At 41.4% G+C, this 27,380-nt stretch overlaps 1 protein-coding gene across 10 annotated transcripts in view; it reads left to right on the top strand.

Moving 5' to 3' along the window:
- LOC135255700 (cadherin-8-like) overlaps nucleotides 1-27,380 on the top strand; it is a 187,684-nt gene that overhangs the window by 143,663 nt on the left and 16,641 nt on the right. For all 10 annotated transcript variants that reach the window (XM_064337218.1, XM_064337215.1, XM_064337216.1 and 7 more), the window contains 4 exons: nucleotides 15,438-15,557; nucleotides 18,475-18,642; nucleotides 20,038-20,225; nucleotides 25,287-25,540. In XM_064337218.1, the coding sequence (XP_064193288.1) occupies nucleotides 15,438-15,557; nucleotides 18,475-18,642; nucleotides 20,038-20,225; nucleotides 25,287-25,540 (730 nt within the window). The remainder of the gene's footprint in view (nucleotides 1-15,437; nucleotides 15,558-18,474; nucleotides 18,643-20,037; nucleotides 20,226-25,286; nucleotides 25,541-27,380) is intronic.

Below are 27,380 nucleotides of genomic sequence, written 5' to 3'. Positions count from 1 at the left end.
GCAACTGTTTACGCAAACGGACCCGCAAGGGAATTCACATGTTGTAAAAGATTTGTAGGTGAAGAACTGTTTGCATGTCCTGTTTGTAACCTGGAGGATGAATACACCATTGTAGTTAAATTCCCAGTTTCACCCTGGGGAAGTGTTCGCTAAATGTGCAATCGAAGCTGACGTTAATGAAAAATTTCCTGACAGTGTCTCATTGCAACTATAATTAATTATAACAGTGTTGGCTGCACGAACCTATTTAGTATGTCTCCATGCATTTGTCTGTGTGTGTGTGTGTGTGTAAGTGTGCGCGTGTGTGTGTGTGTGTGTGTGGGGGGGGGGGTTCCCCGTCTTCTCCTGGCCTAACCATTTTGTATGTATTTCTATCTACATGGATGAGATTTTGTATGTATTTCTATCTATCTATGGATAAGATAAAACTGCAGTAATGCATAAAGGAAAACATAGTGGTAATATTTATTTATTTATTTATTGTGTTTGTTTTTCATCACCAAATGCACAAAAGCCACGGAACAGGTACAGAGTGTAAACTATGTCTTTCACCATCAGTCCCTATTAAGTTTCCAAGCAATTTCCATTTTTATCCCTATTAAGCCTATAAATAAAGATTTACATTAGTCTTGCAACCAGGCTATGACCTCCAAACATTCAAATTTTCAATTCTTAAATTATCGTTATTATTGAAATCTTGACTCTGCAGAAAAAGTGTAAGCTATATATTGTGCGTTCATGAGATTATTCCACGTATTCTTTTGCCGAAATTGATTTAAATTTGTTACTTTCAGTCGGAATTTCAAGCACAAAGGGAATTATGGATCATTTGCATGGATTGGGCAAATCCCATAGGATTACTGCCTCTGTTTTCCCACTAATGGAGTCTTTGACTTTAAGGCCGAGACGTGCACAAAATTTCCCCATCAGGTTTCCCAATCCACATGCGAGCTCGGCGGCACTCGCGGCTTTCCGATGCCCGCGAGGGGATTGCGAAGTTGTTGAAATAACTAAGTCTGCTCGAGATTATGTTTCATGTAATTGGAGTGGAGTAATCCGTCCCCTACCTGCGAAAGAGGTGTGAACGACAATAATTGTTACACAGAAGGGTAAAAAAAAAAAAAAAAAAAACGTGTTTGCCGACTCGAACCCTGACGAGATGGCCACTGGGGGCCTCTTGGTGTGCCTGCTTCGCCGGAGAGCCAGGTGATAAACCGGAGAAGAGACAGATGGCACCTTATTCCTCCACCCTCTCCTCCAAACACCAGTAGTCCCGCTGCAATATCAAGGCCTGTGCAAACAGACACACGGCCGCCCTCATTAAATTAGAGTCCCGAAATGCAACTGAAGTGGCATTCATGAATTCTCGCTAGTTTATTTGGATTCCTCGTGCTTGGTGAGCTTGGTAACCGCACTGATGAAACTCTCTCATTGATGAGACCCGTTCTGCTCGTAATGAATAGGCTTTCAAACTGTGCACCGTGTATGCAATGCATTCGATAATTTCCATGAATCACCAGAAATGTTATTTTTAGAAACTTAAATGATATTAAATGAGAAGAAGTGAATGATGTGTTGATCTAGGATGAAGAACATTCCCCTCAGACTATAGGGAGGGGTGTGAATATTCAGAAAAGGTAATCCACTCATACATCTGGAGTAAATGGACATTTTAATGCTTTAAAGTTAAGGGCAAATGCTAGAAAAAAAAAAAAAAACAATTATTGAAAGCAGTTTTTGTCCCTGTAGTGGCACTGGACCAAAATAAAGGTGCGCTCCTGTTCGGTGTGGGAAGAACAATCCAGGTACTGTCAATATTCACCCCTGTTTTGAGAGAAACAAAAGGCCTCTTTTGTAAAAAAGGCACTCATGGCACAGCGATGACACATGCATCTTCAGCTGTCGAAGCGCGTCATTGATTTTTGCGTAAGCTTTGTGTAGCCTCGCCGGGCCTTTTGTGTCCATGTTTGATGACTCATAAGCTTGGCCCTTAGTCAGATTCCTGTGGCACCGAGCCGCTCAGAAAGGCCCAGAGGTCTGGAATAGCATCCTGATTTCTTTTAATGCGGTACATGAAGCAGAGCCGGTTCAGTTTTTAAAGTCCTCAGTTTTATAGCCCTAGGGAATTTAACCTGAAGCCATTGTTGGGACAGCCTAACCAATGCTACTGAACCATAAAGCCTCATTTTTGGGTGCGATGTAGTTTTTGTTACACCTCTTAATAGCCCAGTTTGTCTCCTTTTGAAGAAGTTGTCATGGGAATAAGGCCGGGACATTTGTTCTGTTCTATGCTGGGAGATTGTTAGAGACCACATTGTAATGAAAGACAAAACAGTCGTCTGCTGGGAGAAACAGAAATGGAAAATAAGTGATAAAAGAGAACTTGCAGAATCACTTGGGTTTTCTCTCTCTCTCTCTCTCTCTCTCTCTCTCTCTCTCTCCTCCTGGAGGCTCTTAAAGTAATGAGTGAGTGTAAATAGGCTTGGCCTTTGTTAATGGGCTGATGGGACATGGTGATTGTTGGAGTGCTGAATTTGATATGCCTTGACAGGACAGTCGATATTGGGGCGGGTGTAGCGGTTACCTCCCTCTGACAATGGGGGGGGGTTCATGGTGAATGGTACCACATGTGATATATACAAACTTGCCATATATTTATAACTCCAGGAGCTGTAGATTATTGGTGTTTTTGACTCAAATTTGCATTTTGCGTTTTAAGCCACAAATCAAAACGATTTAATCTTTAATTTATGAGGTATGTTTGACCATCACAGGATATGGAATATTTTTGTACCCTTGCAATTGCAATATGTTTTTTCCCTATTCTGATTTCAGGGTGTTTTAAGGCAGATATTTCTTTTTTTTAAAATTAATTATTTTCTCATTGTTCTCTGATATGTATTCTGATTATTTTTCTTTAATATTAATCTGGGTTTGATTCTCCCAAATGGCTGTTCTAGCAGTGAATGCAGTGAGAAATGGTGTTGAAGTCCTGTTGATACAATTTTAATGTTCTTTTGTACTGAAATTAAATTTCATCATGGCAAATATTGTTTTCCAACTGATTCTGCAATGATTGTTTGTTATTAATATTGTAAAATATATATTTTATGCTGAAAGTCTATTTTATGTTATTGTATTGCAGAACATTTTAAATGATCCTTCATATCTTTTTTGCTTGTGTGGCCTTGAAGAAAAGCTTTCTCTCTATCATGTCTTCACATTGTCTAGTCATCTTAAATCATGGGTGATGGATGCAATTTGGCATGATGATAAATGTTAAATGAATTAATACCCTTCTCAAGGCCATTTCTGTCAAAAGCACTATTGATTCATCCATACTTTCTAATTACTGTATATAGTTTGGGGAAAACCAAACTTCTTACCCATGCTATTATTCCCATCGTAAGGTATACACACCGGGTGATATTAATCTTTATATCGACCACTGTGTTGATGTGTAAGATGTGCATGTTTGGAATTTACATTGTAATTTCAATAAGTGGAAGTCTGTGTACCAGAAAGGCACAATGTGGGGGCCCGATTGACCAGAAGGGGACGCTAGAGAGCAATGAGACACAGTCATCCCAACAAGTGAAATCCCTCCCTGTGCAGGGAGATCTGTGTCAAATTATGCCCAGCCAAGCGTGTGCCTGCTGGCCGTAGTTGGCACAGTCCGGGTTTGACATGCACACGAAAAAAAAAATATGGCGCAATATAATTTTATAACCAAAGCTCGCGAGCCAGGTACAGACAGTGTTAGAGAACACCTTCGTTTCATAATTATCCAGAACCTGTTTTTTGATTGGGTCTGATTCATCGGGTCTCATTTTTATTTTTATTTTACTTGATCGTCCGTTTTAATGTCATGGCATTACGAGCCTCGTATTACGCGGCGCAAGTTAACTGTGCATCGGAGAAGAGGAGCGCGGTCGGCGGCGTAAACCGAAGCAGATGAGTCACAGATTGGCTTTTACAAGGCATGCGACAGCGGGGCTGCGAGAGACAGGAAGGGGAGCTCAGTCTGTGGAGAGCGATGGAGCAGAGGAACTCAGCGAGAGGCCTTCGCCTGGCGCTCCAGTCGCTACTCCTCGGTAGCCAAAGCTTATTTTTATCCCGCGGGACGGCTGGGTTCTCTCTCCCAGGCCTCCTTTCGGAAATCGTGTTTGCCTCATCTATTAATTATGCAGCCAGAGAGCTGTGGATATTTAATGCGGTGTCAGTGGTTTTTTTATTTTTTTGTTCTCTCTCTCTCTCTCTCTCTCTCTATCTCTCTCTATCTCTCTCTCTCTCTCTCTCTCTCACACACTCTGTCTCTCTCTCAATCTATCAATCTATCTATATCAGGGGCCTCCAATCTTATATGAAAAGGGCCAGTGCAGTTTTAGCCCAGCACTCATCTGATCTCAAGTCACCAGATTAAACTAATGAACTACTCATGGTCCTCAATCAAGACCGTGATAAGTAGAATCAGGTGTCATATAGCTGAGACCCCTGATCTGCATTATTCTTTTTCTGTGGTCATTCCTATGAGAGAGAGAGAGAGAGAGAGAGATTGTGTGTGTGTGTGCGCGTGTGTGTGTGTGTGTGCGTGTGTGTGTGTGTGCATGTGGGTGTGTGTGTGTGTGTGCGCGCGCGCATGTGTGCATGTCTGCATGTATGTGTGTGTGTGCGTGCGTGTGTGTGTGTGTGTATTTCATAGTGCATGAATTCATTCATTCAGTTTCTCTGGCTCTTGGCTGCAGTGTTTTCATTTGTGTGTGCTTTAGCTTGTCCTGCATTATTAATGGTGAGAGTTGCATAGTGTAGCTGTGTATTCCCCCGGGATACTCTGAATCTCCATCCCAAATGAAGAGCACTGATTTCTACCAGTGGCAAATGGTGTCTTTTCATTTATTTTTAATGTATTTTTTAAAATCCGTATTCTAACCAGTGTGCGTAAACTAAACAGTAATCGGGAAGGGAAAACTAAGGAAATTAAGCAAAGGAAATATGCATTTGCTCTTTGTGGAAACAAACACACTCACACACACACACATACACACACACACCTACGCACACACACACACACACACACCTACGCACACACACACACACAAATAACGTAAGAAATGATGACTTGATACTGAACTGGGTGAACTTAGGGATGTTGCATCTCCTGTCAGTGTGTCCAGCTGGGTCGAAATGGAAGATTCATGTGTTGTATGCCCTAGTGGTAGATTGTGCACAGAAATGCAGAAACATTTATCATAGAGGCAGAGGACTGAGAAACAGCACCTACAGAAGAGGGAAAAAGTGAGGATGAAATCCCATTAAGCAAGGTCGTTTGAGAAAGGAACACAGATGTGTCGAGCAGATCCAATGATAAATCTCTTGAAAAGGATGCCCCTTGCCCTCGAGTAGATATCGGTCCCATTAGCCCAAACTTTTGTGCGGTTCAGCTGAAGAGCTGGTACAAGTAGGTGATGTTGTCCCTTTATCTCTGCCCCGTGCTGTGATCGAATGTCACCCTCACAATAACAGCAGTGATGATAAAAATGGCATGGCGATAATTAAGATGATGAAAATTGAATGGTCAGTATTCGGTCAGAAGTCATATTTAGTATCAGCACTTTTTTTCTGTTGTCTGTGTGTGTGTGTGTGTGTGTGTGTGTGAGAGACCTTGACCTTTGACCTGTGCATGTATGCTGAGATTGATGTTTATCTTTGGGAAGAAGGCTTCGAGTTCTGCCTCAGATCAGAATGTATAGAGGAGTGTAGGTAACAGGTTTACTCTCTTCTTCTTCTTCTTCTCCTTCTGTATATGCATGGGTGGCAGTGTAGTATAATGTGTAAGGAGCTGGTCTTATAACCTAAAGGTCACAGGTTCAATTCCCAGGGAAGACACTGCTATCAAACCCTTGGGCAAGGTAGTTAACCTGCATTGCTGCGGTATATGCTTCAATGCAAGTGCTATGTAAAATGTTGTGTAAGTCGCTCTGGATAAGAGCGTCTGCTGAATGCCTGTAATGTAATGTGTGCGTGTCCATGGCTCTGTGTCCGTGTAGGTGTTTGTGCGCACGTGCCCGTACGTCTGCCCGTATGAGGCGCGTGCAGACGTGTGCGAGTGCGCGCGTGTGTGTGTGTGTGCGCAAGCTCGCGCGTGCGCGCGTGCGCGCGTGCGCGTCTCCAGTGATGGATTGTCTGACGGCGGGTCCCAGGAGGCCTCGCTAGCCCCAGCTGACGCATTCAGTCGCTAGTCACGTATGCCGTGTTTGCTCTTACCTTTGAAACACTCTCAGGAAACCCGTTAACCCTTCTGTCTCCAGGGCCTCTGGTCTCCGCCACTCCAGTGCCCATCAGAACGCACATTAACGCTCTATGGAAACCCGTGTTTGTGGGCCCTTCTGGTGGTTTTTTATGACGATGTCGCGTATTCAGTGCTTATTCATATGCAAAAGAGCCATCGACATCAGTTTCAAAGCAAAAGCTCTCAGACTTATTTCTAAGTACAACAGGCTTAGGCTGGTGACTCAGTCTGAAAATACCAAAAAATAAATAAATGGTAAATAAGTAGAACAGCACATTTTCCTGCAGAAGTGTTTCCTATTGACAAACACTATTGATAGTGGTGGATAGTGACGGTGAATGGCTTTGCAGTATTTGACATTTTAAGCAGGTTGCCTTTATAGAGTAGGGGCACTGTAAATCCTACTTTGTTGTAAAAAAAAAAAAAAAAGAAGAACCAAAAAGAAGTGATTTTTTTTTTTGCCTTCTTCATTTTGTCTGGTGGCTCAAGCCAACTAGTATTGAAATTTGAGTCATACGGATTACGGCCTGGAAATATCACCCCGATGTCCCTTTTAAGTAAAAAAAAAACTAAAAAAAAAACAAGAAACAAAAAACTAAAAGCACAAGATTCACCAAACTATGATGAATTCATACTTAACGTAATTTTGAAAAGAGTACTACAATTCAATCAGTAGCAGTCGAAAACTGCTTTATTAAATTCGATTCAATTTCAATTTGATAGGGCTGCTGTGTTGTGTTTTTGGTGCCACTGGAGAGGAATACAACTCTCTGACAATGAGTGGAACATACTGAACATATTGAATTATGTGCTGAATCCATATGGCTGAGTATATTTTACAGAAGCAAAATACTTCATTAATGGGTACAGCAAAATCACCTTATCTAGGATTCGAACCAGCAACCCTCTTGTTACATTGTGGTCGTAACTGTAGTCATCAGGCCTTTTATATCTTCCGGGTACCCCCATATACAAAACTGGAACCACAACTGCGGTACAATCTATTTTCTTGACAAATACTTCTAACTACAAAAAATGAAAGTTGCTTGGAATGCAACTTTCATTTTGTGTTTACACATGATTAATTGTCCCCCCTTATATGGCATTTATTCTTATTTTAGCAACATTATGCCGTAATCGAAGGGAAAAAATAGCTGAGGAGCAGTCAGAACTGAAGGGGATGATTGTGGACGTGAAATAATTGTGCAAATGGCTCCAATTTATTGCTTTACTGCATCCTTTAGTCATCGTGCTCTGGAATAATTGTTTAGGGTGTGAATAAATTGAGTCATGTGGTCTGACTGTACTCTTGTGAAAGTATTAATTAGGTAAGTGTTCCTGTGTTTAGATTTGACAGTGTGAAGCATCATTTTAGCTCTAGTTGTGGTGACTGCTCCTAAGATTAATTAGTCAAGGACCAATTTTTGCATGCGTAGGATTCCATCGCAATAAAGATGGTAATTTAGCAGAAATAATCTATACATGTGCCATAATATCCCTGTTATAGGAGTCCTACCCAGACAGTGATATTTCTAGATGATGACCACGTGCATACGATACACTCTATATATATCATATAAGGATACTCATTAGCGTGTAATGCCTCATATTCTCAATTTTTAACAGTCTTCTGGAAAGCACTTAAGAGCACAAAGAGCCTTGCGTAGTCTGCAATTCTTCAACAAAACTACCATGGCCACACATTGCCGGGGAACTAATTAAAATGAATCAATGATACAACACTCGGAAACAGCGGCTTCTCAGGAACCCATCAGGATTGAAGAAAAGAGACTTTTAATTGTTTTTCTTCATGTTTCCTGTAAAAGGCTTGTCAAGGCCCTATGTATGCTTTTGTAATCTGTCACCCCCCCCCCCCAATTTCCCCTCTATTTATTGTATTTATTTATTTATTTTTTTTATTTTTATTTTTTCACTCAAGCCAAGGTTTCCTCTTCTGTATTATCAAAGAGCATTAATTGCAACATAAAAGTGACACTGCGGGCACTTTTGTGACACTCCCTTGCACTTCACAGACAATGCAGTGCCCTCTCCATCTCCAGCTTGTGGGAGTGATTTTCATGTCACTGCAGACTATCACAGGAAGGCACTTTTCATCCACTTCACACTATTTTCATTCTTAAGCTGAATAAATTCCCATGGACCCTTAGTCTAACATACTGGAAAAAATAAAATATAATCCTCTTTGAGGTCTGGAGAAAATTCTGGAGGGAAAATTTCTGGACAACAGAAATTTAAGCTTAACTGTAAAAAAAGACACTTTCAACCTCTGGTGTCAGCAGATTCTGGTTCCCCTTCTCCTCCTCCTCTTTCCCTCTTTCTCTCCACTTTTTGCTTTTGCTCACAGTCGAAGGGAGGGAGGAGGTTGGGCAGGCGTCAGCAGCGATGTCCTTAATATGGCGTGTGATCCAATCTTAGGCCGCCGAGGCCGTATTACAGAAGTGACGTTCAGGGAGTGTCAACAAAGTTCTTTTAAATACGATAAATTTCTCTGCAAGTTCTTTCACTGGTATGCCTGCATTTATCTCACTTGCTATTTAAACCCACATTTTGACGCCTGTGTTAAGAGAACTACAGGTGATACCTTCCAGACTGTTTGGGAATATAATGCATTACACATAATCAATGATAGAAAACAAGTTCCTCTTTAAGATAAAGAACAGTTAATAACTGTCTCTTTTTGATTTGCATTTTTTTCTTTCTTTCCAAATGACCTGTTGATGCATGTGCACAGGCTGAATGGAACACATGGCACAGCAGCCTGTGACTGGGGTGGACTGGTGATTGCCAGCTGCTGTGTCTTCCCTGATTGGCTGTCTGGTTGCTATCTCAACAACTTCAACACTGGCAATGCTCTGACAATATCTATGGTTATTGTTATTCAGCTGGTGGGATTTATGGTGTTGCATTTTTTGGGAAGAAGAATATATGAATACTAATACTGCTGAAAAGAGGCTGTGATTTTAATTGTGCTGGCAGGGAGGATTGCAGTAATACCAATCAATACACAGTCATTGTGATCAATACCTGTGCGAATGTGGTGTCTGACTGTGTACACTCTCTGGACAGCAGGGGTCGAATTGACTGCACTTTGAACATGATCTGATGTAATGTTGTGATGAAACGACTGGATGATGGGGAGACCCCAGGATGCTGATCATAATTGGTTTACAGCAGGTGAAGGAGGTATGAGCAGGAGTGTTCTACAGACTGTGGTACTGGTCACAACACAGAAATAGTCCTGTGTGTGTGTGTGTGTGTTTGTGTGTGTGTGTGTGTGTGCAGTTACATTTTTTTATAGGTAAATAAATAAGATGTGAAGATTTTATATTTACTGACTGACTCATTCACATTTACAAACTATTTACATGAATGTATTCATGTGTGTGCATGTGTGGTTGTGTGTGTGTATGTGTGTGCATGCGTGTGAGTGTGTGTGTTTGTGTTTGCGTGTGTGTATCGGTGCACGTGTGAGCACAGTAAAATCACCAGTGTTAATTAAACTCTAACAGAGTAAATTTGAATCCACTAGGGACAATATGTACTCTGCAAGAGTTGCTTTAACACTGAACATTTTACTGTGTGTGCCTTGGCTGATATATCGAATATATTCGGAAGGTGTCTGTCTTTTCGTTGAAAAAAAAAAATGCTTCAGCCTTTGCTATAATATGGAAGTATTGCTTTGTGCCAGCGGTATTTACTGTATACGGGGAGATCTCAGATCTCATCTGCAAGGCATGCATACAAGGCAGAGCCTCATTGTAGGGTAGGGACCCCAGCCTGCGCTGCCACGAGTCCTCGGAATCAATGCGAGCGCAACATCACACGCTCATGGGCACGCTAACGGCCTCGGCTATCCTTAACGAGCCCTGCGCACACGTCCTGCACAGGCAGGAGAGAGATTCTCAGAAAAGGAGATTTCACCTCTAAGAGCGGAGAGACTAAAATGGGGGGCCTGTTCCTCTCAACAGTTCTCCGACTTCATTGGCCCTCCTATTGATGCATTCCTGTATTTCAAGGTTTTTACCCGTGTGACTTTTCAAGTACATTCTCCACATCTGAGGAACAAATGCCTACTACCGCTTACCTAGACCACAATCAACTGCTAGCCATTATGCTGCATGTCATATAACAAATCCTCTCTACAGGACATCACATGAAAGCAAGGAATGATTTTGGTATTCCAATTCAGCAAGCATGCACGTGGAATGACATCATTACTTTATAAATTATATTTTAAGTATTCATGAGGTAATGATGTACTCACACACCCCTGAAAATCATGGATCTGCCTACGAAGTACGTTCTTAGCTGCTTATTTGATAAGCGGCTAACAATCAGTTGAAACCAAAGACGAATCACTTTTTAAATGAAGACACAAATGTTAGATTTTCCAGTTGTTCACTTGCTGACGTGCAGTTCTTCCCACCCTGTACTGTCCCACTGTGATTCAGGCTACAATTAGGCTAGCCTACTTTTCTGATCACTTTCTCTTCTTCTAATGGTTTCGCCTTGTCTTTACAGCTCGGTCATTTTTGTTTACCCGCTGTTCCGTAGTTAGGCCAGCTTTCAGAGCTTAAGTTCCCTACTGTGTCAAATGGTTTGTGGAAGTATGAATAGGCTGTCAATAGTGGGACTGAGGCGGGGTTTAAATAATTAAACCATGCAGTGACCATTAGTACTTGTCTCTCTCTGAGGTTACTGACCTAGTTCACACAAAGGACCCACTGGGGTCATTTTCTATCCTAGCATAAAACCTGTCAAAAAACCTTGCAATCATTGTAATAATAGTTTTTCATTACAATTTTATTACACATGTAATAACATTTTTTTGCTTCAAACAACTAAATTAGTTACTTGATTTGAAGAATTGTAGCACTCTTCAGGCATTTGTTTTAAAAAAAGAAAATAACTCAAATGTGAACATAATATGTTATACTCAATTTACAATTGAATGATTCTCCAGTGAATAATCCAGCTTCTAATGTCCTCTCCTTCATGTATATTAATTCAAAATGAATCGTGAACAACTTGAACATATAGCCTAATTAGCAGCAGCACCAAACAAATATTGACTGAAGTGGGCTTAATCCGGACACCCAAGCTTAAAAACTTAAATCTATACTCTCAAAGAACTTGAACAAAGAACCAGTTGTAAGAAGTTCAAAGAAGTTGAAACTAACTAAGCAATCATTGATGCAGTTCGCAACAGTTCAATGATGTACATGCCGTCTGCTGTATGCACATTTGCTGTTTATCAAACAGTAGAATCCCTATGTGTTCTACAGACTGGAAAAGCACAGAGTTTGAGCAATGCTATGGTCAGGGCATATTGGCCTGTGACAGCACATACATACTCTTAAAACCTTCCTATGTTGCACTTGCAAATATGTCCGGCCCTTTATGTTTAGTGGGATTCGCAGAAGACTGGCACTTCTACCGTACACTGACTGTATCCCCCACTTAGCATTGCAGCTCTGATCGAGGTTTGAAGATTTGGTGTTGGAACTCTTCTCTGTATGTTTCGCATGACTAGGGCATGAGAGAGGTCAGTTAGATTTTGAAGATTGTTTCACCTAGAAGGCAATATTTTGTATGGAATTCATAAGGGGACACGGGTAGCACTATCTGTCCGCCATGGCCCCGGTCGGCCAATTGACAGCTAATGCCTATGCTTATTATTTTTAAACTTTGTGTATTATTGTTGCAATCAGGGTGTGTGCCCTGCCCAAGGGACACTTGAAGATAGCAGACTGGATTTTTTATTATTTATTTATTTATTTTTTATCTTCAGTTGTACATTATCCATATCCCAACTAATACATACATGAATCAATAAATAAATCCATGAATGTGTAGCTAAATAAATAAATAAATTGCGATCCACTTCTGAAAAGTGGGATGTGGTTTAATCCACTGGCTTGAGTATATTTCCTGTCTACAAAGTGCTTCTCTTAGCACTTCTATTTTCGGGCACAATGTCCAACGCGGCACTGTCTAGTGGTTTCTATGAACGTGAGTCATTTCGTCTCGGTGGTTAAAAATAAATAAATAAAAATCTCTTTTTATGTATATATTTATTTTCACAGCAGACCTTTGGTTTATAGAGAGGGGTAGAAATACCTTCCTTAGAAGCGTATCTTCACGATCTTTACTTTAATAGAAAGGTCGTTCATTTACAGGAAAAACGTGGTGTGGAACTCTCAGTACCTGTGCGTTCAAAGGAATGTGTGCTCCACTGCATCTTCTGAAGCGAGTAAAAGGCCCAAAAGCACTCCAGCAGCTAACCACCTCCCTGCCCTCTCCACAACAAACACACACACACACACACACACACACTCAGAAGAAACGGTGAACGTTAGATCGCACCGTACCTGTGGGCACGTTCGACAGCCCGGAACAAATGGCTCAGAAGTCACGGTTACATCAGAGCCGGGTTTCTGCGGGCAGTCTGCAGGCATATGAATTGCTCACAAACGCGCATCTCCGAGGACCGTTTGAGGGTCTTTCAGTCAGAAATAATAAGGCTGTGATACTAAACCGGGTTTTTGGGGTCAGACTGCTTTGGTGCCTGTGGTCTATTCGATGAGACCGTGGGCAGAACGGGAGCTGGGCTGTTTTGTTAGAAAGAGGACAGTGCGGTCGGTATTGATCAGCACTTGACCCTAGAAGGACTTTAGAAAAAAAAAAAAAAAAACATATATTTGTGAGAATACTGTTACCAAGCTACTCTATGCGTGTGGAACCCTGGGATACTGTTAGGATGACGCTTCTATTTAATGTGAAATTTGTGCAATATGCAATTTCTAACATTATGTCCTTTCTTAACAGCCACAATTATCCAGAGAAAGTTACATTTGACACAACACTTTACAACATGATAATAGCACATCTACTAATGATTAATACGGCTGGTTATTTCCCGAAGCTGTTAGATATAGTGTATAACTTTGCGAAGCTGAATGAAAACAACACCAGCATCCTCTAAGCCTATTTTCAGTTGCAAGCCCATCTCTTTACACAAAGTGCTTTTCTGTCACTCTGCAATAACGCTGCAGGATATGTATTTGCCACGACTGCATCCCTTTGCTTTCCGATTCATGTCAGACCTTCCGGGAGATGCCTTGTCTATTTACACATCTGCTTCACCTGCTGAAACCCACAAATTGTACCTGATGAAGGCTGTGTAAAGCCGTGTTTGCTGGGAGCCGGGCAATGTTTACCTCTCGTGGTAGGGCTGTCGTGTTGTCTAAACCAGGAAGCAAACAAAGGAGATGTGTTGCTTTCCTTCCCAGCATCCTCTGCTTTGATGGTGTCCACCTACAGGCTCCTCACAGTGCCCCAATTTTGGGTACACCCAGAGCGGGAAAAAGTCCTCGTTTTTAAGTCTGTACACAGGCACAGCCCACCCAACTCTCCCTCAGGATGACTACATTCAACTGAATAAGGTCACATGTGGAGGGGGGAGCAGGTCTCCACCTACTTCAAAGCCCTGGGTCAATCAGACTTAAAATTACTCTCCTGAGAGGAATCCTGGTTGACTCTTGGCTCTCAACAGCAGGCCGAGTCTCACATAGCTCCTTAATAGATGATTCCAGGCATGTACAGCTGGGTCTCTGGCCTGTCGAATCCAACAGGCACTTAGCAGCGCTGTCAGCACACCTAAAAGCATCATTCACAAAACAGCCACAATGCCATTTATACTGTCGGCTCCAGTAAGCTTATTTTGTCTCCCATTGGGAAACAAAGATTGCTTACAAATAGCAGAAATTATTTTTATTTTATTTTATTTTATGGTCTGCTGTTGTTATTTGTCTGGAAAAAACCAACTTAATAATTATGTGTGTGCAGGCATGCTTGAATGTTGAGCTGTGTGTGCGTGTGTTTGTGTGTGTGCACGTGTGTGTGTGTGTGTGTGTGTGTGTGTGTGTGTGTGTGTGTGTGTGTGTGCGTGTGTGTGTTTATGTGCGTGCGCGTGCCAAAGCCAAATGAAAGTGTGATTCATTTCTTTGTGCCTCCTGACAAATGTAGGTTTTATCTGTGAAGAAATCTCCATGCATTTCTGGAGGGCAACCATGAAGCAAAAAAAAAAAGAAAAGAACGAATAATCTGGAGTTGTTTTACAAACACATTGGCAGGGTAATGTATTCCCTTGTTTGATTTATGACTGCTGAATGCAGTGTATAAAAAAGTCCCTCCATACACACATAGAGTCAAGGGGTCAGAGGAAAAGGCTGGTCGGCAGCAAATATACAGATGAGGCAAGAACCAGTAAGACAGAACCACACAGATTAATAATGGATAATGCATAATATGAATAATATATCATGAATTAAATCTGTGAAGCTATACAGGTAAGAGATTTTCATACTGTATAGAAACTGATTTCTGCAAGGCTAAAAAAAAAAAAAAAAAACAGAAAATACAATATGGATGCATTTAAATGATCTGTCGTAAATAAAATCTCATTTTGTAACAATGGAATGGTCTACCAGAAAGGAGAGAACGCAGTCAGGTGCTGTTGAATTCTCCAAAAGAATGCAATTACAAAGGTGTGACTGGAACTTAAGCATGCTCTGACCCACTCCCTGGAGGTAAAAGGGAACCCCTCATTGTTTTTAGCCAGCGTATCGGGTCGGCAGGGCGCCCCGCCATCGGACCGTAACATTAAGTTTTCTAAACGTGTTCGCGGGGCCATGAAATTCGGCGCTGAAGAGGGATGGCGAGCGCGGAGTCTCATAAGTGCACTGTACGGGCCCGTAAATCCCCCGCCCCCCCCCCCCCCCACCTTATCTCAGCTCCACAGGCAGCTGAACCACCACAGATAATGAGCAGGCTGAAGGGGTCATTAATTCAGGTTAGGTCAAGATCCGCGCGCAAAGACACCGCGCTGCCGTTTGTCGCATGCAAACTGCCGAAATTAATGGACAAATTTAATAATTAGTAACAGAAAAATATCATTTAAATGCAAGTTTAAATGATGCCATTTCAGGTGGTTTGGTGTTTTTTATTTTTATTCTTTTAAAAAACATTTTTGTTGTTGTTGTTGTTGTTGTTGTTGTTGTCTGCAGGACCGCATGATTGGCCCACGGAGTTTTATTGACGTTCACCTTGCCTCCTCTGTCCGCAGGCACATCAGTCACCAAGGTGACAGCGACGGACGCGGATGACCCGGTGTACGGGAACAGCGCAAGGCTGGTGTACAGCATTTTGGAAGGACAGCCTTATTTCTCCATTGACCCCAACAGCGGTAAATGGCACACCGTGTCTGCAAGCTGGAGCCTTTTGATAGTGAATAAGATCGTGTTCTGCTTTTAATAAAGTGCTCATCCTTGCAGTTAGTTTTTGGGAAATCAGAGACATTTAAACCCCCAATTATAATTTTTTGTACGAGAGGAAGAAAAGGTCATTATAGTTTATTTTTGAAAAACAAAATTAAAATGTAATTACCCTGCTAAATTTAACTAGCTACAGCCAAAAGGTACAACTTCCCAATAACAGAAACCTATAGAGAATTTTTTCATTCCATGGAGTGATGTCACTTCCTGTGGGGGGCATGCCTTCACTCTGAGCATTACTAGCACTTTGCAGTATGTCTATACATCAAAACACAGAAAGAAAATCCGCTTGAGATGTGTGCCTTATCTTCTCTTTGACCTGTCTCCCACATAGGTCTGGACAGAGTGGGTGTCCCTAAAAATTTTTAAGTGCGGTCATCTCAAACATACCTTGAAATGAGTTATTCTTTGAAATGACCGGGCTTACAGTTGTGTGAGATGCCCACTCTGCCTAGACGTATGTGGGAGGCAGGTCCAACTGTCAACCGGTTTTATTTTAACCGTGGATCTTCTTCCTTCTAATTGCATTTTCAGAATAGTTGTTACAGTAGATGCGCATTGGCGAGGAACATGAACAAAATAGCGGTGCTGTTACATTAATAATAAATGAGATGAAAATCAGAGAATGGGACGATCGCGATTCGGTGAGCGAGCAACAATAAATCAGATGAAAAGAAATCGTTTTAGTTAGTTTTGTTTTGGGGTTCCGTACATCTTCATAATGATGCCCAATCTACGCGGCGTTCTGATGTGTAAACACTTGGAAATGAAAAGAAATATTATAATAATTTAATCGTTAACAGTTTCTCATTTAGAAACCTGAGATCATACTTTGCATGATTATTGAGCGTAAGCAGATGGCTCATTCGAGTAAGCCAGATGTTTTAATGAGTGGTAATGAACAATAGCAGGTAAGGAGAAAACAACCCTTGGAATCTGTGATGTGTCCAACTATGCAAGAAATTAACCGCACTTATTTGGTTTCCTCCGTATAATTTATTCAAGGTACGGGCGCGGCGTTGAGAAAAGCAGGGCGGCGGTGCTTCGTCTCTTTCCATCCCTCCGCTCTCGGCTTTGTTCTGTAGATTCCCGTAACCGCGGTTTCCCAATGGCAGATGGGAAATACCCCACCTTGGCGACGCGGCGCGTGCCTCTAAAAGAGCACGCGGTCTGCACGCGGCAGCAACCGGGGGCTCGGGCCTGTTCCCCGCGACGTTAACATTCCGCCAACCCGACAGAAACAACAGGGCCTTTTTAGAGCGGGGGGGGGGGGGAGCGCCGCTCCTCAGAGAGCCTCGGGCCCCAGTCTAAAGTGAATTATTGATGCCGAGCCCACCTGCAGGAGAGGAGGCAGTGCCCACGGAACTGGAGAGATGAATGAAAATGAACGGGTCACACAGGGCTTGGGTTTTTATCCTGGATCTGGGCCTTTTTCTTTTTTTAGCGCTGTTGCTGCACAATTGTCTCACTATAAATACGGCTAGGGCGATTAAGGGAGCTGTCATTGTGCCCAGCTAACCTTTCATATAGAAAAGGCTTGCTTATTTATTCAATTAACTTGCAAGCTTTCTTGTATTCAGTCTGAAATGCAATTAGGTGGTGAAGCTCTGTCGTCAAATCATACCTCCAAAATTAATCATATTCGACACACCATTGCAACACTTTAATCTGAAGTTTTTTTGTTTTTACTAATTCCTCTTGAGATGATTCTTATATCAATCCAGTAGCACTGTGGATTACATTTCCAACTAGCTTATGAATTTACACTGTGCTGCTGTACTGTATGTCCTGTTTAAAGCAGAACTGCGGCCAAAAATAAAAATGATATATTGGCCCTCACCAAAAATCTGTGGCGGCGCTGATTGTAAAAGCTCCTCTTCTGCCAATATGAATCAGGGCAGTATATTCAGACTGGACGGCTACTAGAATACATTGTAGAATGTATTGGATCTGGCCGTGGAATAAATCCTAAAGTCTCAGGCCCGTTCCTCCTCAGCAGGCCACAAGGTAATTTAGCTTTGTAATTGCAGTGCAGATAAATAAGGTGCTATGTAGCTGCTAGGCCTGTAATCAGTGTTATATTATACAAGATTAGCATGAAATATTTGCCTAAATTTATGGTTGGGAAAGTGATTGCTGGAAAAAAGTTGCTGTTGCGATAAGAGTAAGCGATAAGCTTTGAGGTAGGGCAGGGACTATTTAGAGAAAGGGAACAAAATCATCAAAGTCATGAATTATCTGCTATTGCTACAAATTATTTTAAATTGACAGGTTCGATATGATCAAATGTTGCTTTCAAAACAGGAAATAGCTGATATAATTGATGATATGCTGTGTCCCTGTGTTATAATCAGTGAAATATTTTTACTGGGAGCAAATAAAATTTTTGTATCTTGTTGTGATATAGGCATGTCAACATTACACAGAAAATAAATACACTATGCTGCAGGCAAGATATGTGGAGTTAAGTGTTAAACAAATATCTACACACAGAGAGTCATTATTAAAGCTTATAAAATAATTCTCAGATGATGGACACCCCCTGTACTTAGAATGTGAAACATTTATCCTAATGCATCTGTACCCCAATATCCAGAAGCAATAGAGAAAGAAATAGTTTTATAACACTGGCATACATAGCTACTCAGAGCAAGGTATCAGTACACAATGTTAAATTAGTATTTATTACTTTTTACTGCGGCAATTTGTCTTTTTCATGTTTCTTTGTTTTGTTTTACTGAATGTTTGATGTCTTAGGGAAAAAAATCCCCCCAAAATGAAGCATTACAATAAATCTTTCATTCAAATATGTTTGTGATTCTATTTTAGCGGACATCAAGGTAGCCCTGCAGGCGATGGACCGAGAAATGAGGGAAGAGTACCTGGTCGTCATTCAAGCCAAGGACATGGGGGGTCACATGGGAGGGCTGTCGGGGACAACGACCGTCACCATCACGCTAACAGACATCAATGACAACCCGCCCAAATTTTCAAAAAGTAAGCTGCATTCTTGTATTGTCACATGTGTCATTTCAACTGTCACCGCCAGCAACGAGGAGCACCAACACGGTCTCTTCTTTAAAACCAGGAAATGCACATAGCTTCACACAGTGCTGTGGTTTGTGATCTGAACTGAGTTAGAGCATTATTTTGGGTGGTTGTGGTTAAGTCTGTCACCCTCAAACTTCAGAAATATTAGAGCCAAATGCAATTACTTTTACTGGCCCTCGACCAAACACAAAAAGAACTTTATATCCAAGCCCTTCCAGGCATGTGTATTATATCCCATTGTTTCAATAAACATATCCAATCCATGGTTACTCATTTTATTTATAAATGTCAAATGTATGCCGATAATGTATTCCAAACACAAATAAACCATCTCTGGTACTTTCTTTGGCAGTAGAAGTGTCTTCTGAAATGCACAGATTTCTGTGAAATATACCTGGTTATGTTGTCCAATATCATGTGTCTATTTTTTTTTTTTTATCATGTAAGGATACATAATGTAACTGCTAGACAGTTTTGGCAGTGAAATTTGAACATTAGCTTGTTATCAAGTGAAGAAGATGACAAAGAGAAGTCGTAGCTTCAAAACTAATCAAAATGCCTTATGAACAAAAAAGTGGATCTCAGAAGAGATGAGAAAAAATAGACTAACTGAAGAAAGTAGCCAAGTTGCCGAAGTTTGATGACTTTTTATAGTAGCAACCCCCAACCTGCAAATTAACCATGGCATAATGTCTGTCTGACTACTACAATGGACCATCAAGGTGTACCAGCATAGAGCACTGAAAACTGCTACAGACCTGTATATGTCAGCTATACTTACTATACCATACTACTATAAACATCATGTACTCACCACTGGTCAGATTGATAAAGGTTCACACCTTTTCTCAAAGAGCCTAATTCTCATACTCTTAGAGTAGGTGATATGATTGAGATGGGGAGCAAACATTTATTAGGACGGATTAATTTATTTCCCTGCATTTAGAGGCAAATGCAAACATTTGACATGAAAGAGGTTTTTGTTATTAATATCCTTAAGCTTTGCACCCTAAATACATGATGTAAATGAATAACAGCCAAATTAACACTTGAAATAGCATTTCACAGTTAATGTAACAGTTTATTTGAAATAAGTTGCAGCTGTGATCCACATGAATTCCATGTTGAGTATTGTACAAATATGTAAGGATGGCATATCAAGCAATATAACTAGAGCCACTCTGTTTATCACAGAGAAAGACCTGCATGTTTGATCTCCGAGGTGCTAAAAGGTTCCTTTTAGTATACCTGAGCCACTGAATATCACTGAATCTCCATCCAACATGGTAAAGGTTTTGGCAGTATCATGGTGCTAATCGGTTTGTTTTCTCTGTCTGTCAGATTTGTACGAATTTACAATACCGGAGGATCTGGGCGTCGGAAAACCGGGAGGGAAAGTGAAGGCAAATGACAGGGATGTAGGAGAAAATGGCCGCTCCACATACAGCATCATTGAAGGGAACGAGAGGGATTTTTTTGAGATAACCACTGATCCCCAGACACAGGAAGGAATCCTTCGGCTAAAGAAGGTGGGTGACTGTCTTTTCAAGCCCTGGTCTGATACGAGGGAAACTATTGTTATGTTCAGAAAAACGCATTATTGATTTTCCAAAGTTGCGTGGCTGCACTTAAAGGCAGAAGACCAACACATAAGCTCACTGGGAATTGTACAATAAGATACCAATAATCCCAAAAAACTTATTTTATGGCGGCCATAAGTCTTTTTTTCTTTTCTTTTTTGTAGGTAAGATACAGACATTCTCGACTTTAGTGAAATGGCTTTTGGATTAAATTTACCCTGGGACAGTTATCATGCCAAAATATACTGTACTGTATGTCCCTTGAATCTTAAATTGGTGTGGTGTGTCCAGGACAAGTGTATTTATTTATTTATTTATTTATACAAGGAATGTATGAGAGTTAGATGCTTAAGAGTGATACATTTATTGTTATCAAGACCCAGTTTTGGCTTCCATTAATTGAACCGCAAACATTCACAGAACTGGGACTGGAAGTTAAGTTGGTTCTGTATAAAATAATTGGTTGACTCAGGAGAATATTTGTCTGGCTGCAATTACCTATGTGGCCCTCCGGGAGCAGCAGTCAACCACATGGGTTTTAAGTACCCCGGAGATTCAGAGTCAATGTGAATTTGCATTTGCCACTTCAGTACCTAAAAAAATATTTATAGTTGACCGTAACTTCTTGTAACCATGTCCCTGTGCATCACGTACTGCAGACTGATGTAAGCGAGCCCCAGAATTAATCTGTAAAATCCTAATGCCTCATGAGTTGTGTAGGGAAGAATATAAAGCATGAGTGTAACCGTGCTCTAAAAAATTCACCTTATGCTATAGGCACTGTAGGAACACACCATAACATACCATTCATCATAATTATCCACCTCTGAATTATGACAAATCACACTTGGCTGACAACCTCAACACGAAAGGCACTGTATAATGAACAGTCAAAGCACGGCATAGCACCTTTCCTTGATCAAACCTGATGTGAAAGAGCCATGTGCATAGCAAAGTAAGGACACATAAAGAGGGTGGAAAAGCAGAAAGTAGAATGAACACTTTAACAAAGCCAATAAATCATGATTAAGAAGAAAGTATACACAAATACTTTAAAACTGAAAAGCATAAACTTAATATAATTAGCATTCTCTAACCAGAGTTTCTCTAGCTGTAGCACTTGGAAAACAACATTTCAGGGTAACCAATGTATCAATTTGAGAATAACACTTGAAAGCACACCGAATGGTTTAAGATTAAACTGAGATTAAACTTTAATTTAGTCCATTACGGAATAGTGGAATCCAATATACTTGTTGAAAGAAAAATTTAAAGGGATTTACACCTCTTTGGTGTTTTGACCTTTCCAAGGCCAATGAACCTTAAGTTGGTAAATGTCAGCCTGCTCTGAAAAACATAACTGATGTTTACCCCAGTTTGCATTTGTAACATTATTAATCTCTGAACACTGGATTTAAATGGAGCCCAGAAACAATTTTACTTTTCCTTGGGGTCCCAGGCCAGGCCTGAGATCAATTACCTGAATCTCCTAGAGTGAGAAGAAACTAATTGAAAACAGTTCTTCCTGTTCCACCACATCGGTCCCGACTCTAATTTCTGAGGAGCTGAGAATTCGTGTGAGGATTGAACCTGTAGGGTGGTGTGAGCTGTATTAAAGAAGGGGCCGTCCCAACTTCCTTTATCCCAGACTGACACCATAGACATCCAATCAGCAATGACAGTGCTTGTACCTACCTTTTTTCCGGTTTCTCTTTTACTGTTGTGTTTTGTGAAATGTCATTGTGTTTCTTTTCTTTTTTCCAATTTGCTTTGTTAAAATTTGTTTTCTGAGTTGTCTTTTTTTGTCAAATGTCATTGTGATTTCTTTTTTTTTTGCAATTGTTTTATGAAATGCCACTGTGTTCAGAGTTTTTAATATGTTTTGATATTTGTTGTAGTTTCTGATTTATCTGTTTGTTTTGGGTAATGCAGTTGTGTGTTGATCTTCTCAGCTACCAGTGACATCCAGCTGTACTGTGATATGCATTGTCACATATTGGCTTTTACTGTGGGCATGCTTTGGTACCCCCTTACTGAGTTTGTGTGACCCTTCAGGATCCCAGAAAGCCAGCTGGTTTTGAATGTCCTGTAATGTGAATCAAGAGCCCTTCAGCACACACACACACATACGGTACAGGCAAACACACACTCACACACACATGCACACACACGCACACACACAGATGCACGCACACGCATGCAGGCACGCATCCACACTCACGCACACAGTCACACACATGCACACACGCACACACACATGGTGAATACCACACCATAGGCTGCTGTGAAATTGGATTGCATAATCACAGAAAAGGACTCTTGCACACATGCTCAGCCCATACAATGTACAAGTACAATGAAGGAAAATAGCCAAGAGAAATTATTTTCACACATGAGCAGCTGACTGTGCGATATAAAGGAAAGAAACAATGCTGTTGTATGTAGGTTTTTCAATAGTCTGAACAGTACAGGTGTTTCGTTCTTGAAATGAAATATATGCATCTAAAGTTTAAATAAAGAGATTCATTAGACCTGAAAGATTTTGGGACAATTCCTTCATAACTGGAATTCTCAATGAGCTCGATTAGCTCATAACCACAAGCACTGTTGTTTGAGTTAATTGGAGAGAATCAACAATCTCTCGGTCTCTATGTTTCCATTTGGCTAAAATGAATACCCTTTTCTCAGTACTACCCGCCACCCCACAGCCCATGTCAGATGTGGGGCATTTAGGAGAGATCTGGCAGAGGATGGTGCTGCCAGACCGGTTGCTCTCAGCGTTTGAGCGTCAGGTTCACGGAAAGCACAACTATGGACCAGCTCTTCATTTAGAATGTACCCCGTCGATATGACAAGCAAACCGCGGATCAGTGCATTCGCGAGGTTCAAGGGCTGTTCAGGTTGAGCTCCCCGAATGAACGCGAGACAGTCCCCCAGCTGGCTTTTTTTCACAATGCTGAAAAATGGTGGTCATGACTAGCAGTGAGTCGTTCGTAATAACCTGTTTTCTGAGGGTAGAGAGGGGAAGGGGGTTGAATGCTTATTTGCAAATGCAAGGACAAAGTGCCATTTCACGTCTTACTGTAGCAATCGGACTGGAGGGAGAGTGAGAGAACACTCTGTGTGGCAATAGGCTCTAACAACGGGTGCAGTCACCCTGTGTAAAAGCTACATTTATGAAACAGTCCTGCTCCGCGCAATGCATATCTGCACAACAGTACTGAGAATTCACGATCACATGCGAGAGAACTTTTAAGGGTTTATTTATTTATTATTAGCTGTGACCGCAGCTATATAGCTCTGTCTGCCGCTTGGTCGGTTGGTCCACAAAAGTGTCCCACCCTGTAGCGGCCACAGTTTTCGCCCCAGGAGGCTGAAATTTGGCATGGAGGTTGGTCATGACCAAAGGTAGAGCTGAGTAACTTTCAGGCCGTTTGACAAAGAGGGGGCGTGGCGATGGACGTGGCCTATCACAAAAAGGCGCATAACTCACGAATGGATTCACAGATTTGCACAAGATTTTGTGGAAAGGTTGGTCATGAGCCAAAGAAGAGGTCACGTGTTTGTGTGAGGGTGTGTGCGTGGATGCATGCACGCCTGGATGTATGTGCATGTGTGGTCGCAGCTATTGCGGATTTGCGCTTGTTTATTTATTTATTTATTTACTTTTTTTTTTTTGCTGGGATCCAAATAGATTCCTGGTTGTACCTGTGCAGAGTTGCTAGGATCTTTTATTTAATAATGTCAGAGAGCTTAAAGGCATCCCAGCTGCCACCTCTGTACCTTGGCTTTATTGAGTCACCCTGAGCCGAAAGTATTTTCCCTCTGCACTTTAGCTAGCCGTGCTCCCTACCAACATCCAGCTGTTTGCTGCACTCTGGGTGCTAGGAAGTTAATATTATTAAAGAAAAAGAAGAGAGAGAGAGAGAGACAGAGAAACAAAAAAATAAAATAAATAAACACTTTGAATAGCTTCCCAGACTGTGGCAGAAGCGGTAGGAGGACTTTTGCCACCGTTAGTGCCCTGGTGCCAGGCGAGGGAACATCAAAACTGCCCCTTCAGTACCAACGCCCAGCTGCTCCCCCAGCCACAGCTGTGCCTAAGCCCGACTCGGGCTCGGACCGGCCCGTGGGACCCTGTATTTATTTATACATTCAGTTTTGCCCTTTTTCTCCCCACAAACCCTGTTCCAGCTGACATCTCTCCTTTGTACTCCAAAAAAAAAAAAAAAAGCTTAGCTCCCAAAGCTTAGCTACTTTATTCCTGCGAGAAGACCCATTTTGCCTTTCCAATAAATCCAGGTCATGGAGCACAGAAGTGATTTGACCCACTATTCCGGAATCATGGAATAGGGAATGCAGGTCTGGAAGACTGTGGGTAATATAGAAGCTTGAACATGTGGAGAATAATAAGCAAAGAGTGCTGTAGAACCACCATAGAACCCCTACTGCCATTCTCTGGCACCAGTTGTGAATGGTGGTGCAGTAATAAAAAAATTTGCTTTGTCTTTAAATACTGCAGATGTTATTCATAACGATAATGATGTGACAGTTTCTTTCTCCCAGTTTCTTTTTGTTGTTTGTTTTGAAACTGGCATGAAGTGCATGCCAAAAAAAATTATTTCCAAAAAAAAAAAGAAATATATAAATGACATTTTACACAATTTATTTTTTATTTATTTTTTGGTGTCCAACAGGTTTCTGACAACCCTGTTAGATTAAAATTTTGGGAATGTCTCCAACTCAGAACAGGTGTTTGCTGCGTGTACAAATGAATAAAGCATTAATCATGGACAACACATATTCTTTCCACTAAATAACAGGTTTATTTTGCTCCATTTTTTCCTCTAGAAGTTTTCTCCACTTTTCTCCGCTCTACAGTGTGGGAGGGTGGCTTTTGGCTCCTAAAATTCCCAAAACACCACCATCTGTCAACATCACGTCCCATTGCTCTCTCTCTCCCCGAGACGGTCGTTAGTGAAACAAATTTGTCTCCGTCACTTTCCGCAGCGGCTGGACTTCGAGACGCAGAAGTTCTACGCGCTGAAGGTGGAGGCGACCAATATCAGGCCCAACGCGCAGCTGGACAGCGTCGGCCAGTTCAAGGACACGGCGACGGTGAAGGTCACGGTGGAGGACTGCGACGAGCCCCCTGTCTTCTCCAGGTCCACCTACACGCTGGACGTGCACGAGAACGCCACCGTCAACACTGTCATCGGGCAGGTGGACGCCCGTGACCCAGACATCACAGGAAGTCAAGTCAGGTGAGACGTCGTTTTTATTTTATTACCCACGATCCTGCTGTGACGCTTCACCTTGGTCGTCCTGTCTTCATTAAATCAAGCGTAAACCTTGGAATCTGTTTTTTTCTTTTACTGATGCCTGGTGGAATAACCTCAGTTCAAGGAAATGCATGTTTTTTTGTTTGTTCAGTTTAGTACAATATTGCTGTTATCACCACAGTGATGCTATTACATGCTAATTAGAGATAGTTCACAGCATTTCACAGCCCTGTGCAAAGTATCATCTGACATGTCTTTGTAAGTATGCACTTATTTGCATATAGATGGCCCAGAAGGTTACATTCTCTTGCAATCTGCCACGTCAGTTTCTGAATGCAAAACACTTTTCTCTTCACCAGTGACTATTTAATTGTTCATGTCGTGTACATCTAATCAGTTTCTCAGGCTTAAGTTCAAGCTATGGTTGAATGGTTTTTAATGATGATTTTTATTCTGTTGAACCCATTAATAATAGTAATAATAATAATAATAATAATAATCTGACATTGAGTTGTGACTGTTACAGCTCACTTATAGGTGAGCTGTAATGGGTATAAGCGATATGGGTATCGCTTATACCCATTTAAAAAAAATAATGAAATAGAAGGGCACCTTGCGTGTAGGTCATGCTAGCAATTTCTCTGCATCCACTCTGATATTTTATTAAGTCTCTAGTGACTCTGTGTATTCTGGGGAAAACAAGCTCTGTAATCCCGCAGTGACAGAGGAAGCAGATATGATGGCCGAGGTCCATTTTATGTAGCCTGTATACCTAAAAAGTTCTCTTTTTTTGTCTCAGGAGTTACAAATATTAGCATTTTTCCTGCTCTCTGCAGATGATAGATCCCTGAAATAGTCCGTGTGCCATGTGTGCAGCTGGCCCACGCCTCGCCACTGTGTTCCTTATTTCATCCAGAATGCTAAAATGTTCTGCTCAGCTGCTTTGAAGCACCGAACCGCCTCCTTTCGTGGCATGTCGACGCTGGTCTCTTTCCCTCACTTGAAAGAGCCAGCTCTCCGAGATCATTCAGATTTCAGTGATGGATGCCGTGTCACGGTCTTCATTTGTCATTTGACAATTGACATTTTTCAGTCAATCAGCCGTTGTTTCGTATTATTTACAAACATTCGCATTGTCACACAGCGGGCGCTTTCGACAGTGGATTTTACGAGAAGTACATTGCAATTTAGTGTCAATTATATTTCTCATGTTATATGATGCCTGCTGTGGAATAAATAACTAACTAACTAAATAAATAAATAAATAAATAAAGGACACCAAAAGAGGTTGTCATTATAATCAAATTTATGTTTGAAGACTTACCCACAAAAAGCAACGAACTGTGTCATCGCTAAAATGAAATGTCAGAGCATAAAGCTCTAGTAAGTCTTTACAAGAATACATAACGATTCCCCCATTAATCCTTAATACTGTACGTACTGTACAGATATCAATGAAAAATTGCATACCCAGAAACCACGAAACACCTAAAAACGTTACACCCAGGCCTTTACAGCCACAGTGTGGGTAAGGCCAGGTAGGGCCCATGGGCAAACAGCATTAGGCAGAGCGTCAGAGAGGCTGCTCAGAGGCGGTGAGGAGATTTATTATTTTTTTTCCTTTTCACGATGACATTTTAAGCAAGGAAATAGTGGCATAGATTGTGCACAGTAAAGTGGTTAATGTCACATTACACCCGCGTCTGCCGGTGTCCAGTGGAAAGAGAGGTTCCGCTTACGGGACGCGGCGACTTTGAAGCTAATGGCTCTGACGCCACCTGACATTTTCCTGCCATTTCGCCCGCTTTCCCGGTACTGATAA

This window comes from Anguilla rostrata, chromosome 5, assembly GCF_018555375.3.
Source record: "Anguilla rostrata isolate EN2019 chromosome 5, ASM1855537v3, whole genome shotgun sequence".
Taxonomy (NCBI): domain Eukaryota; kingdom Metazoa; phylum Chordata; class Actinopteri; order Anguilliformes; family Anguillidae; genus Anguilla; species Anguilla rostrata.
The sequence above is the reverse complement of the archived record's forward strand: the minus strand, read 5'-3'. Positions and strand labels throughout refer to the sequence as shown.